Source organism: Parus major, chromosome 1 (genome assembly GCF_001522545.3).
Source record: "Parus major isolate Abel chromosome 1, Parus_major1.1, whole genome shotgun sequence".
NCBI classification, from domain to species: domain Eukaryota; kingdom Metazoa; phylum Chordata; class Aves; order Passeriformes; family Paridae; genus Parus; species Parus major.
The window spans coordinates 86,337,947-86,350,105 of NC_031768.1; the positions used below are offsets into that span (position 1 = coordinate 86,337,947).

Below are 12,159 nucleotides of genomic sequence, written 5' to 3' on the forward strand. Positions count from 1 at the left end.
CTGCCGTTTGCCCTTTGTCCTATTGATTGACACCACTGAGAAGAGTCTGGACTCATTCTCTTGGTACTCTCCCTTAAGGTACTTACAGACATTGATAAGGTCCACTCTCAGTCTTCTCTTCTTGAGGCTGAACAGGCCCAGCTCCCTCAGCCTTTCCTCCTAAGAGAGATGCTCCAGTCCCCCAAAATCTTCATTTCCCTCTGCTGGAAACATTCCAGGAGCTCCATGTCTCTCGGGCTGTGAAGCCCAGAACAGGACACTGCACTCCAGATTCGCCTCATCAGGACTGAGTGGAAGGGCAGGATCATTTTCTTTAACCTGTTGACAATGTTCTTCCTAAGGCATCCCAGGATACCATTGGCCTTCTTGGCCTCAAGGACACACCTCTGGCTCATGGACAGCTCGCTGTCCACCAGCATCCCCAGGTCCTTCTCTGAAGAGCTGCTTTCCAGCAGGTCAGCCCTGTACTCTCTAATCTTCCTAAAGCAGGGATTTAGTCTTCATTACATACAGAGAATACCATGTATCCTCTATAAACTTACCTTCTAAGTGAATAAAGTTATCTGTAATCAAATCTGTATGTGTTAAATTAATTTCTGAATTAATATTAAATTTAAAGCAAATCCTATTAGAAATGATCTCTGAGAAGGCTCTTCAAATTAGCACTGTGGTGAAAACACATCTTGGTTTTTACTGGGTTAATATTATCATCTTGGGTAGTATTCTTGTTCACATTTTTGACAGTTTCAACTCTTATTAGAAGTCTAAGACAGTATTAAGAGGCTGTAAACCCCAAATTCTGCACATAGAAAGGCCCCCAGAACAACTCCTGCAAAACCCAAACCTGAATCTAATGACATCTGGCAAGGGCTAATTGGTTCTGGGAATAAGTTCTTATGAGAACAGAGTCATGCTATGCTGATCTTTAGAGAACCTTGGGAATACAGAGGGGCCCCCCTAACGCTAGGGACTGCTTCCTTAATCCTACCAAGCACTGCAAGTGTGAACTGCCCACTGTGCCTTTTGGAGGCATGCTCAGCATGGAGCCTTTTTTGGATGCCCCTTTTTGTTTCAAGTGACAGAAAAATCCCTGAGAAGAGTTTTAATACTTTTCCCTTAAGATCAGAGTCAAGGCCGAAGCGACATGCTTTCTCTTTTCTCCAGTGCTGTGTTACTCATCAGGGACAGTCTTTTGTGTAAATACTGTATTTCTGCCTTTCTCATGCTCTGTCCTCAGCTCATGATCTTCTTTTCCCATTTGTGGGAAGGGAATTAAACATTTTAAACACGTGTCTGTTTCAGCAGTCATTTTGTCATTATATTTTAATGCAAAGCTTTGAAAATCTGTGGCTTTGGTTCAATCCTGGAGTCCATGAGAAACCTTCTTATTCAAGGCTTGAGAAAATGAGGCTCAGACTCTGTGGTAGCTACCTGGACTTGGGTGGCTGAGGAAAGCCTTGTAGCTGATTGCACCTGACCTGCAAGGTCTTTGCATACCTGTTTCACTAATGCTGTCCTAACTGACCCTATGTGCTGAACTCACTGGTGGTTTCAAAACCTGGTTGGTAGGTAACAGCTTTAATGGCCTTGCAAGCATGAATTTGCTTTTTGATCACTGTGATTTGAAGACACTCAGCACTCCGGTAGGTACTCTCAGTTCTTTCTGTGATGGAGAAATACATGATTTTTTTTTTGATGTGAAGAAGAGCACAAGCTAATTTTCCAGGATGGAATATGCCTGAGGTGTGGTGACCACCTCAGAAATGTGCCATTAACAACATCAGTCAGGATGTAATCCTGCAACACTGAAGTGAATGGGCACTTCAAGTACTAAGGCAAGGTGACCACTGTGGAAGAGAGACCAACACTTGGCTATCAGCAGTTGAAAGTTGAGGCAGAAAGGGCAATCAATGTACAGCAGTTCATAAATACTTCTCAAATTGGTTAATGAGTTGTTCTGATCAGGTGGGGGTTTTTTGCTGCTTCTTGACCAGTGCTTTCTGTCAGGCATAAATGACACATTCTCAGTAAAGACCCTTGGGAATCTTTTTTGTTTTTTTAAAAAAAAAAAAAAAGGTGAGAGATTTTTTTTCCCCACTTCTTTGTTATTTTAATATTCAAGTTATTTAAGATTCATGTAGTGGGCTAGAGAAGTGGATGGTTTAAAATACTTTCAAAGTATAATTTAGGCAAACAAAGTAAGAGTCTTTCCTCTTTCATCTCTGTGGCAAAAGAAGATAAAAACATTGTTTGAGTAGATTTTATATATATGGAGGGCCTGAACAAAACTCTGGTAGTTTTCCTTACCTAAAATTCCTAGAATCACAGAAGTGTTACTAGAAAGGGACTTGTAGAAGGTTTTTTCCCAGTCTATTACTGAAAGAGTAGCTTAAGTCATTCTCTGAAAATGATAGCAATATTTGACAGATAAACTCAATTTTGTAAGGAAAGTTGTTCATCCTCAATCCAAAAATATGAAAGAAGCTTTAAAACAACAGTGATCAACTTAAATGCAAATAGTATCTTTTACTGCTGAATGACAGTTTAATTTCACTCTACATAAATACCATTCAATAGAATCCCTAGACCATATTCTGTAGACCATAAGAAAATGGAGGCACTGTGGAGGGAAAATCAATAGAAATAGGTTTCTAAAAAGTGAGAAGTTGACAAATACTGGCAAAATACATCTTCAAGTATGCTTTATTTGCAGGTGATTAAAAATATCTTTAGGCAAAAAACTAGTCAATCTTATCCAGTACAAGATAGAACATGATTTAGTGCCTAATGCCAGACGGACTGGAAAATGTGTAGATAGGACTGGTGATGCAGTTGTTGATGAATTACATGTGATTAAATGGCCCACATTCATATAGTAAAAAGACCTGATACATACATATGAGGAATTATAAGCACTTAATATTTTAACAATAAGCAGGAGATTTTGTACGAAAAACAAGGGACTCAAGGGGACGGGAAAGCTACAGACATCTTAGTAATATCAGAAGCCATCGACATTTCTTTTTAAAGACATTAACTAGCTCCTGCAAATTACTGCACTCTTGAGAATAGTATTTGCAATTTAAAACTTATCTAAAACATCACCAAAAGGTAACACTAATTCCTATATTTTTAAAATTATTTTGTATTAAGAATTTTGCAAAGAACTGAAATATGGCATGGCCATGAAGCATGAATTATCCACCATTTCAGAGACTTTGCATTCATCACATTTAAATACTAGGTGTCTGATTTCTGAAAGTCTCATGCAAAATCCAGCTATAAAAACTCACAACAGAATATTTTCAAGGATAAAAAGCTAATGTTTTTTTAAGCTCTGACAGACATCCAGTTGTGAAGGTGAATTTCAAAACTAATGGTCTGCATTTTCAGAGGACATTCAAAAATATAATTGTTGAACTTCCTGTAAATGCCCAGCTCTTATCTACACTTTGCATGGAATATTTACCAAAGCTATAACATTGGACAGTTAATGGAATACATCACTGCCTAGAGTAGTGCCAGAGGTAACATCATTATCTTTCCATAACTGCATAATGAGAATTAAATAATCACAAAACAAATTCCTATTATGAAATGACTTTTTTTTTTCCTCATGTACAATATATATATTCATTTATATTGAATATAAGTCCAGTAATACTATCACAGTAATGTGCTGTAGTAGTCTTTCATAGTGAGAAAACTGCCCTAATCATCTTTAACATGCAAAGCTTGGAAGAACCAGAAATTCACAGTAAGTAATACAATTTGTATATGCATCTTCTGCCATCCTAAAGTTAACCAGAACACTCAAGACTGTCGCTTATTTTTTTTTCCTATGTTTAACAAAAGCTACAGTTCTGTATACTGTACATTCACAGTGGGATCCCAGCCCCCTGTACTATCTGCAAGAAAGATCAGGTTACCACCCTCCATCAGAGTAAACATTCTAGTATTTAATATAATAATCTTGTGAACAGTTGTTCCTAGCTTGAAGCTCAGCAGTTCAAGACTTGATAAAATTCTCCTTCTCATCTCTCTGAAAGGTTTCTTGCTAACGCATTTTGTAGTCATTAGATACTGACATTTCACATAGCTGTCCTTTAAAATCCAAGTCTACTGTGAAATCCAGGTCACGCTGTAAAAAGATTTAAATGCAACATGTAAGTAAGACCATAAGTTTAGTGTATTAATTCAGTTATCATTGCTTGGGTTGAAAAGATCAGCAGATTCAAGAGATTCCTGCGGTGGTTTCTAACTTCTGTTTTTAAATGGTGCTAACACTGAGAAAACAGGCTGTAAGATGTGTAATAGCATTCACCATACAATCTGTGCTTTGGTCATATTTCTATACCCTTCCTGAGGTGGATTTAATGTCCTGGTTACTTCCTGGTTCAGGAAACTTCTGACATGCTGCTATCATATGTATCCTATGGAAACTTTTGAAGGGTATTCCCCATTGAGATTTTCTTAATTTAGGCTAAAGAGCTTTCTCACTAGGAGTTGTTCCAGGGCAGATCCAGTAAACTTCCCATTGTGCAGAAGCCCTCAGTCATTTTTTATCTTATAATGACACATTTTTAGGGAAGAGGCACTACACAGTTCTACAGAAGGAAGCTGTGTCTATGCAAGCTTTTGAAAAACTTCATGTTTCGGAAGAACAAAGCATTAACAAATCCTTTTGAACCAAGGTGGCCTCTCTGTCTTACGACAACCATCAAGAGCACATTAATTTTAGCACCTAAATCTGCATTCATGTGCTTACTGCTATGCAAACAAATTTGACATATTTTGTTCATTTTTCCCCACAATGAAAATTGATACATTTAACCCAAAAGAAAATATTACAGTCCCCCTAGGACAACATAAGGGTGGGGAATCAGATTATTTTCCTCTTCCAGCAAGTAGCTTCAGAGGTGAATGTGTTTGTTTTAATGCCAAGCTCATTTTGTGTTAACGTCTCCCTCTGTATCAACACTACCACACTCAATATGTATTTGGTATAAAAATGGAAAAGCAATGTAAAAAGGAGGACAATGAAATGTTAAGATTTGTTGCAGTTAAAAAATGCAGTTTTTAATCAATTACAACTGTATAGATGGATAACCAGGTTATTTTAACTGCTGTTTACTGTAATAGAAAATGAAGAGATGCTGCTCAAGATTTTTGGCAGAAAATAGTCCACTTTTGCTCCCAGAAGCCATAATTCTCATGTCTTGTTCTATCCAGCCCTAGGTTGTCTATCAGACTGTTTCTCACAGTCTCCTTAGCAGTTAAAAGAAGCACTAGAGGGATTCAGCCCATATCAGAGAAACAGGAAGTTTTCAGCAGTCATGGTAGTGTGATATCCATCATGCTGTAGCTTTAGTCTTAAATAAAGCATCTGTATTTTCTGTGGAATGGCATAATTTTTAAACAATGCTTTCACTCAGTTAGTGAGTTAAAGTACATTTGATCAGTGAGTTCATACAAGCATTCTGCTGAAACGTGCTACCTAATTTCCCGTTACACTGTCCTTGGGCACTGAGTGGCAAACCACTCAGTGATATCCCATAGATGTGGAACTGAAGTACTTACTCTTGATCATCCTGTGTTGGCAGAAGGGATCTTTCCACTGATTTCAGTGACAGCATGAAAAACCCCTTGCCTGCTTGCATCACAAAATGTGAGTCAAGCTGACTGCAGAGGGCAGCTGACTCAGTGATGTACTTGAATCCTTTCTCCCTTCCCATGCTAGCCTACTTGCAGGCTGACTTCTTTAACATTAGCACTGCTTTATCATTGCTGTCATCAGCTTTGGTGAACCTGTGACTGGAGCTCTTACCAATAAACATGAATGCCTTTAGCACACTCATTGTTTTATTCCTATGCATTTTCTTAATTGCTGATCATAGTTGATGGTCAGTAGAGGTAGAATTAGGATTAGGGATGCTGACTTACCACATTTTTTGCATTTGGTTTCATGGATATAGTCCCATAGATTTCTTCCCCTCGTCTCACAGTTAAATAGTCCTCCAGGTAGAAGACAGTTTGCTTCCAGTGAGTATAAGGAGCATCAGGTGCTAAAATATATATATATATATATATATATATGGGTCTCACTTATTGAAATTACTTAAATGCTTTGCAAATCAAATTATGACTTGGAAACAATTGGGAAAAATCCTTTCTTTTCACAGAATGCTTTACGTACTATATTAGCAAATGTATTTTACAACACAATTCTATTGGCTGTCTGTGGGTTGTCTTCTAATTTTTACTGGAATATGTCAGCTGTGAATCACACCCAGCAAGAAGGATTCCACAAAAGGGGTTGCAGGGAAAGATAGGCACATTTTTATGCTTTTCTTTCAACCCACACGTGTTCAAATTGGGAAAATCTTTACTAAGTGCTTTGAATTTCAGAAGTCTAAATTAGTTATAAAAACAATGATATAAAAGCATGAAGGAAAGGTTCATCAAATATTATTATTCACAAAGTTTCAGATGAAACATTTGACAAGTGATCCCAAAACAGCAAATTTTATAGTTTTCAGGAGAACAAAGTGGATGAAAGGGCACTTGCACCTTGATCTCTTTTGGGACTATTAAAAGGCATTTTGGGCAATTTGCCAGACATGGAAACTGGTCTAAATTAATTTCTAATCTTGCTTAGCAGAATCACTTTGATGACCCTTTGCTATTTCAGGCTTTTAATTTACTTCTTTTTTTCTATATCTGATTTAAATTCCGATCTTTGAGCAGTGCCTAGTGAACTGGTATTGGTCACTTCTTGTTCCTACCATTCTTGCAGTCAAGAGCATCTAGGAACCTAAGAATAGCTGTAGGAACTCAAAGACTTCCTAACCTGGCAAAAAAAGCCTCTGATAAATTTATTTTTCTTCTATTTGTATCCCCCAGTCACATGAGGTCACTGTATTGTATCATTATTAACACTGTTTAATAAAATAATAATCTTATTTAATTTCTACATGAATGTTTCAAAAAATTACTTTGCTTTGAAAATTTTTTGTGACTGGGGAAATGCTAATGCTTTTAAAAAAACTATTAGGACAGGAATTTTTAACTGTTTTCTAAAATTCTAGAATCAGAAGACTGATAAAAACCAACTTTTTTCAAAAACTATGCTGGCAAATAGTTATCTTCTTAGACAGGTAATTTCTGTTGTCTGTGTGTTCAGACATTTCTAATGACTGTTAATCTCAATTGTTAAATGAGATATCATCTTGTAAGAGTTCAGATCCAGACTGTTTACTATTTGGACACAGCTGCATAAAATTTCTAGCTGAAAACATGTTAGACCAAAACGAAATTGAATTTATAGTCTTAATCACAACTGCTGCCTTGTACACAAACATGTAGTTGTACACATGCCCCTGTGCAGGGCCATGCTCCCCAGAGAAGCCTGACATGACTGGAAGCTTGTCCTCCATGAACAGGGTGGGGGTGTGTGTAATGCAGGCACAGGTCTCCAAGTCCACCCCAAATTACACACTTATTCATAATATATATAATACATATCAGTGAACTGGCGTTTTGACATGTCCTACAAACTGGTGTATTTTACTGAATTCACTGCAGCTTTGCCAACAGACACCAGGTGAGAATCTTTACCAGTCTTCTAGACAGTGGTGACCCTCAGCAGTAGATGGCCAAACAACCTTTTTATGGAGCAATTCTTCTGTACCTACCTTATCATGATAAACTGAGCAGAGGCAGAGAAACACTTCACCCTCCTGTCCACAGGGTGAGGTTTTTGCATTTATTAATGTCTTAACCAAAGACTCTTTGGTTTATTCAGTCTGGTAAACAATGCCTTAAGGGAATGGAGTTATTCTTTCAAATATCTGTTCACCAAGGCAAGTTAGACTTTAAAATCTGGGTTGTTAGATATGACTCACATAATCAGTATGTGTGTTGTTATAGCTTGGAAAATAAACGGGAGTTTTGTTCTAGACTCTGGGGCAAGCAAGAGCTTTGTTGAGTTTTGGATCTGGGGAAAACTAGGATGCAGAGCTGCTATCTCTCTCTGAGACAATAATTCTCTCTCTAATCTGAGAAACTTGACACAGGATTTAGATATAACTGGTGAGGGACATAAATTCACAGGTCATAATTCCTGCTGAGCTCTAAGCTTGATAGCCATTGTGAAATTCTGCTTCTGTTTCCACAGAATTCCTATAAGATCCTTTCCCCATCCTGCTCACCTCTCCCCAAATTAAAATAGCTTTTATCACTGAAATTCAAATGTGGTGGTACATTAAACCTTCCTGTACCATCTAACCATCAGCACTGAGAGACTGATAGCAACAGAAATGAAATTAAAATGAAAAGAAATACAGATTACCTGTAGAAAATCCCATCTTCTTGTGGCACTTCGTAAATTCAATATTAAAATAGGTGACCAAGGCATGAATGTAATCATTGCGCTGAATTTGGAGGCAGAATGCAGAAGTAAATTCCAATTCTTCAGTCTTCACTGTATAAATATCTACTTCCTGTTTTGAGGAGAAAGAAATGACATTTACATGCAGATGTCTGTGACTCTCAGGTATGTATTAAATGAGACACTTTAGTAGCTCGTTTAATGAGCAGACACAAAGATGACTGGCAGCCTTTTAACACTGCAAGAAATCAGAGGTATATTCTAATATATCAAATCATGAGCAAATGATCCAGTTATCTGACTAAGCTGACAGAGAGGACACTCACTAAAGACTCTGTGTTCTTGGGAATGGCAGGGAGCAGCTGTAGGAGCTGGGGAAAACCAGGGTAAAAAGGTGCTCTGATAAATATAGGTAGATGTTGAAATGGAGATACAGGTCCAGTTCAAAGACCTTTCATCATCAGGGACTGTCAGCATGAGAAAGTTGGGTTTTTAATAAAAATAAGCTTATTTCTTTTTGCATCTCTGGAAAGGAAAGTGATTTAACTGTGTCAAGCAGTCAAAACATTTGAGGCACAAGAAGGGCCTGTTTTTTGATGATGATGCTTTCTAGTCCTGTGTCAGGTACCTGACTCCTAACAGTGAGCACAGAGATCTTTCTCTTGAACGAGACAGAAGCAAATTATGTCAATCATTCTGTGGCTTGACTGCAGCAGTTGGAAGCGACAATGTAGTTTTCAGGATTGCTCATTTCCATCAATATTTAAATCGCACTGTTCAAGGCTTAAACTGTGTTTTTCAGATGGATCTGATTTTCCCAGCTAGGTACTGCTTTTATCTGGGCTGTTTCCAAAAGTTGTAGTGATGATAGGGAGGATGGTAAGTCTGAAGTACTATTCTAATGCTGTGGGAAATGTTTCCCATGCACTTTCCGGTATCTTCATTGCTCATTCTCATTGCTGTGGTACCCTTATTGCTCATGCATACAGGGAAACAGAATTTTTGTAGGCAGAAATCCAGATTTTCTCTACTCTACCAGCTGAAGTCAGGAATTGTGTCTCTGACCTCACCAGCATTTCTTAAGACTTGCACTGCAAAAATGGAGAACAGAGTTGAGACTGCCCATTAGAGGGCTCTTTTAGCTTCTTTTAGGGCACATTACAGGGCTCTTGTAGAAATTGCCTTCTGTAATCTAAGGTAAGACTGCAAAAAGAGACATAGAAAGATGCAGCCATATTTCAGTTACTGAGGTCTTTTCACAGATCAAATATGTGTTTCTGAGACTTGGAAAACTCACGGGGAGATGATTTTAGCAAGCCATAGCTTTGGCCTGTCTGGTTAACATTATCTTTCAAGAACAGCTTGACCATAATGAAAATTATTCTACTGCATTGCAATGACACCCTGAGGCACTAGTGTTTACCAGTGACCTATGCATATAATTGGTCATTTAAAGCAGTGAAAACCTTAAAATGTTTTTGGTTTTTCCCCCTCAGAAGAGGGTAAGAAAAAAAGCATGGTAGGAGTAAGAACTTATGAGGTCTCCTGGCAGAGTTCCATTGCAGCCTGCATAATTTGCTTTGCCAAGCTAAACTGGACTGGTGGGTGATAGCTGCAGACTTCTGTAGTTTTTGGTCTTTTTAGTGATCTCACTGTGGGGAAACTGGGACTTAAGTCTAGTCTAGTGGTGAGGCACATAAAAGGGAACTAGCTCCCTCTCTCTGAGCTGTGTTGGCTGTGCAGGGTAAAGTGGAATCAAAAGCACTAGGATATATTTTCAATAGAGAAATCAGTAGAAATTTCTCAAAAATATTGAACAGATGTCCTGAAGAAACTGTTGGTCACATTTGCAGTCCTTTTTATAAGGTCAGAAACATAGCTTTTTTACAATGCAAGGTAGGAGACAAAAGTGGGGACTTTTTTCATAATTAATACAATTCTGAGGATGGTCAAGTCTGGTTTTGGTGATATCTTTGAATTTTACTCTGGCAACTGCACATTCTTATATAAAATGGCAACACTCACTACAGGTAACTACACAGGAGACAAATGATACAAATTGGAGTTAAGGTTGCTTCTAGAGTGCCATGGCACCTCTTTTCTGATCTCCTTTCCAGTCAGGTTACTCAGCTAGGATTTTGTGAGCATGGAAATAAGATAAACATGGAAATCTCAGTGGATGTCTAGGTTTGGTGGAGTTCTTTCAGGGGTTTTGTTGTTTGTTTGTTTGTTTTTGGATCAGAGAAGAAAACACAACTGTTTTACTTAGTAAGAAACAAACTTTTCCATTTTTTTTGTCAGTGTTGCTGAAAGCAGTAGGCCCTCAGCAGGACACCTGTACACTTATTCCTGTGTTCTCTTATTGATTCTGCTGGTTTGAAGATGTTTTGTCCTCGCTAGTCTCCCTGGCTGATTTGGTATGGAAGTTAAACAGAGGACTCCCATTATGCAGGACAATTCCCATGCCCCTCAGATATATTTAAGAGATCATGCAAAAAAGAATGGCTCCCATAGCAGAGAAGATGCTGCACTCCCTGCGTGCACCCCTAGTGCATGTGGCCTAGTGCCTAAAGTTCCTTAAAGCATTCAGGACTTGGGTTACATCCAGTTTCTGAGGAGTAAAAAGAGATGAAATTTTACTCAAGTCTCCAGCATGTCAGATAAGTGCCATGGCTACACAGCATGCACAGTTGATGTCTTATTTTGCTGATTTTGTAGAACCATTCAGAGCATCTAGACTGGGAATTGAAATAACTGCAGAAGCACAAGACTCTGACTAGTCTCTGAGGAATGTATCTAGTGACTGGTACATCCACTGACTAATCTAGAGAGAACCCAGACTCATCTGGTAGGCACCCTAAATTAGCTGACTTTGGGTTGAATACAACCCTAAAAATCCATCTGTGAATCTAATATGAACAAGCTGTGCTATTCAAAAGTGCTGTAATAAAACATTTGAATAATTAAACATTATGGCTTTGTTTATTCTCAAATGTTTTCTTAGGCTAATATTATTCTCTGAATTCACAAATATTTTCAGGATGAAAGAAATGCATTTTATATAAATAAACCATGTGCAAAAGTAAATTAAATTTAAAAATACATAGCTACAGAGTCTGTTTTTCCTTCTTCCATATTGCTATCTTGAACATAAACCTCCCTCCTTCATGCTTTTCATTGACAATTTTCTGTTTGCTTAGTGAACAGTTTGTGAGATTCATGACTGATTCTGGAATGGAGGCTGGTTTGTGCTTGTGTACTTATTACCTGCTTTGCTCTCATGGTGCCTCTACATGGTACAGCACTATTCAGTTTATGGACAAAAGATGTCAAAACTAAATATAAAACATGAATAGAAACACTTTGAAAATTGTTGTCTGTCATCTTAAACCAAATTGCTTTCAAAGACCTTCTAAATAAAGCGTTGGATTTGCACTTCAATTAAGGGTGTGCAGCTTTTTATTCCAGAACAGCCAACCCATTTTGCTCCCTGATCTCTTTCTCTCTGGACATATTTCATAGAGTCTAAATAGCTGTTTCTTTTGTGTGTGCTGCAATTCTAAATTGCTCTGGTTGAGGCTGTTTTCAGGCACAGCCATCTTGTGTTCCCCTCAGTGCAGATGGACTGTGCATGCAAACGTACTCATCAAGAGTTTCTGCTTCTGTTCCTTTTTGCTGCTTTCAGTAAGGGTTTTGCAGACTGGAGGCATGGCCCTCCCTTTTGCATATGGGAAGATTTAATGCTGTGTTTGTTACTGGCAAGAAGTAAA

At 38.1% G+C, this 12,159-nt stretch overlaps 1 protein-coding gene across 3 annotated transcripts in view; it reads right to left on the reverse strand.

Moving 5' to 3' along the window:
* Nucleotides 1–2,525: 2,525 nt before the first annotated feature.
* The window catches only part of PRMT8 (protein arginine methyltransferase 8), a 57,444-nt gene continuing 47,810 nt past the window's right edge, over nucleotides 2,526–12,159 (reverse strand). For all 3 annotated transcript variants that reach the window (XM_015621437.3, XM_015621427.1, XM_015621421.1), the window contains exons 9-11: nucleotides 8,351–8,501; nucleotides 5,944–6,065; nucleotides 2,526–4,141 (exon numbers count right to left, since the gene is read on the reverse strand). In XM_015621437.3, the coding sequence (XP_015476923.1) occupies nucleotides 4,058–4,141; nucleotides 5,944–6,065; nucleotides 8,351–8,501 (357 nt within the window). In that variant the 3' untranslated portion in view covers nucleotides 2,526–4,057. The remainder of the gene's footprint in view (nucleotides 4,142–5,943; nucleotides 6,066–8,350; nucleotides 8,502–12,159) is intronic.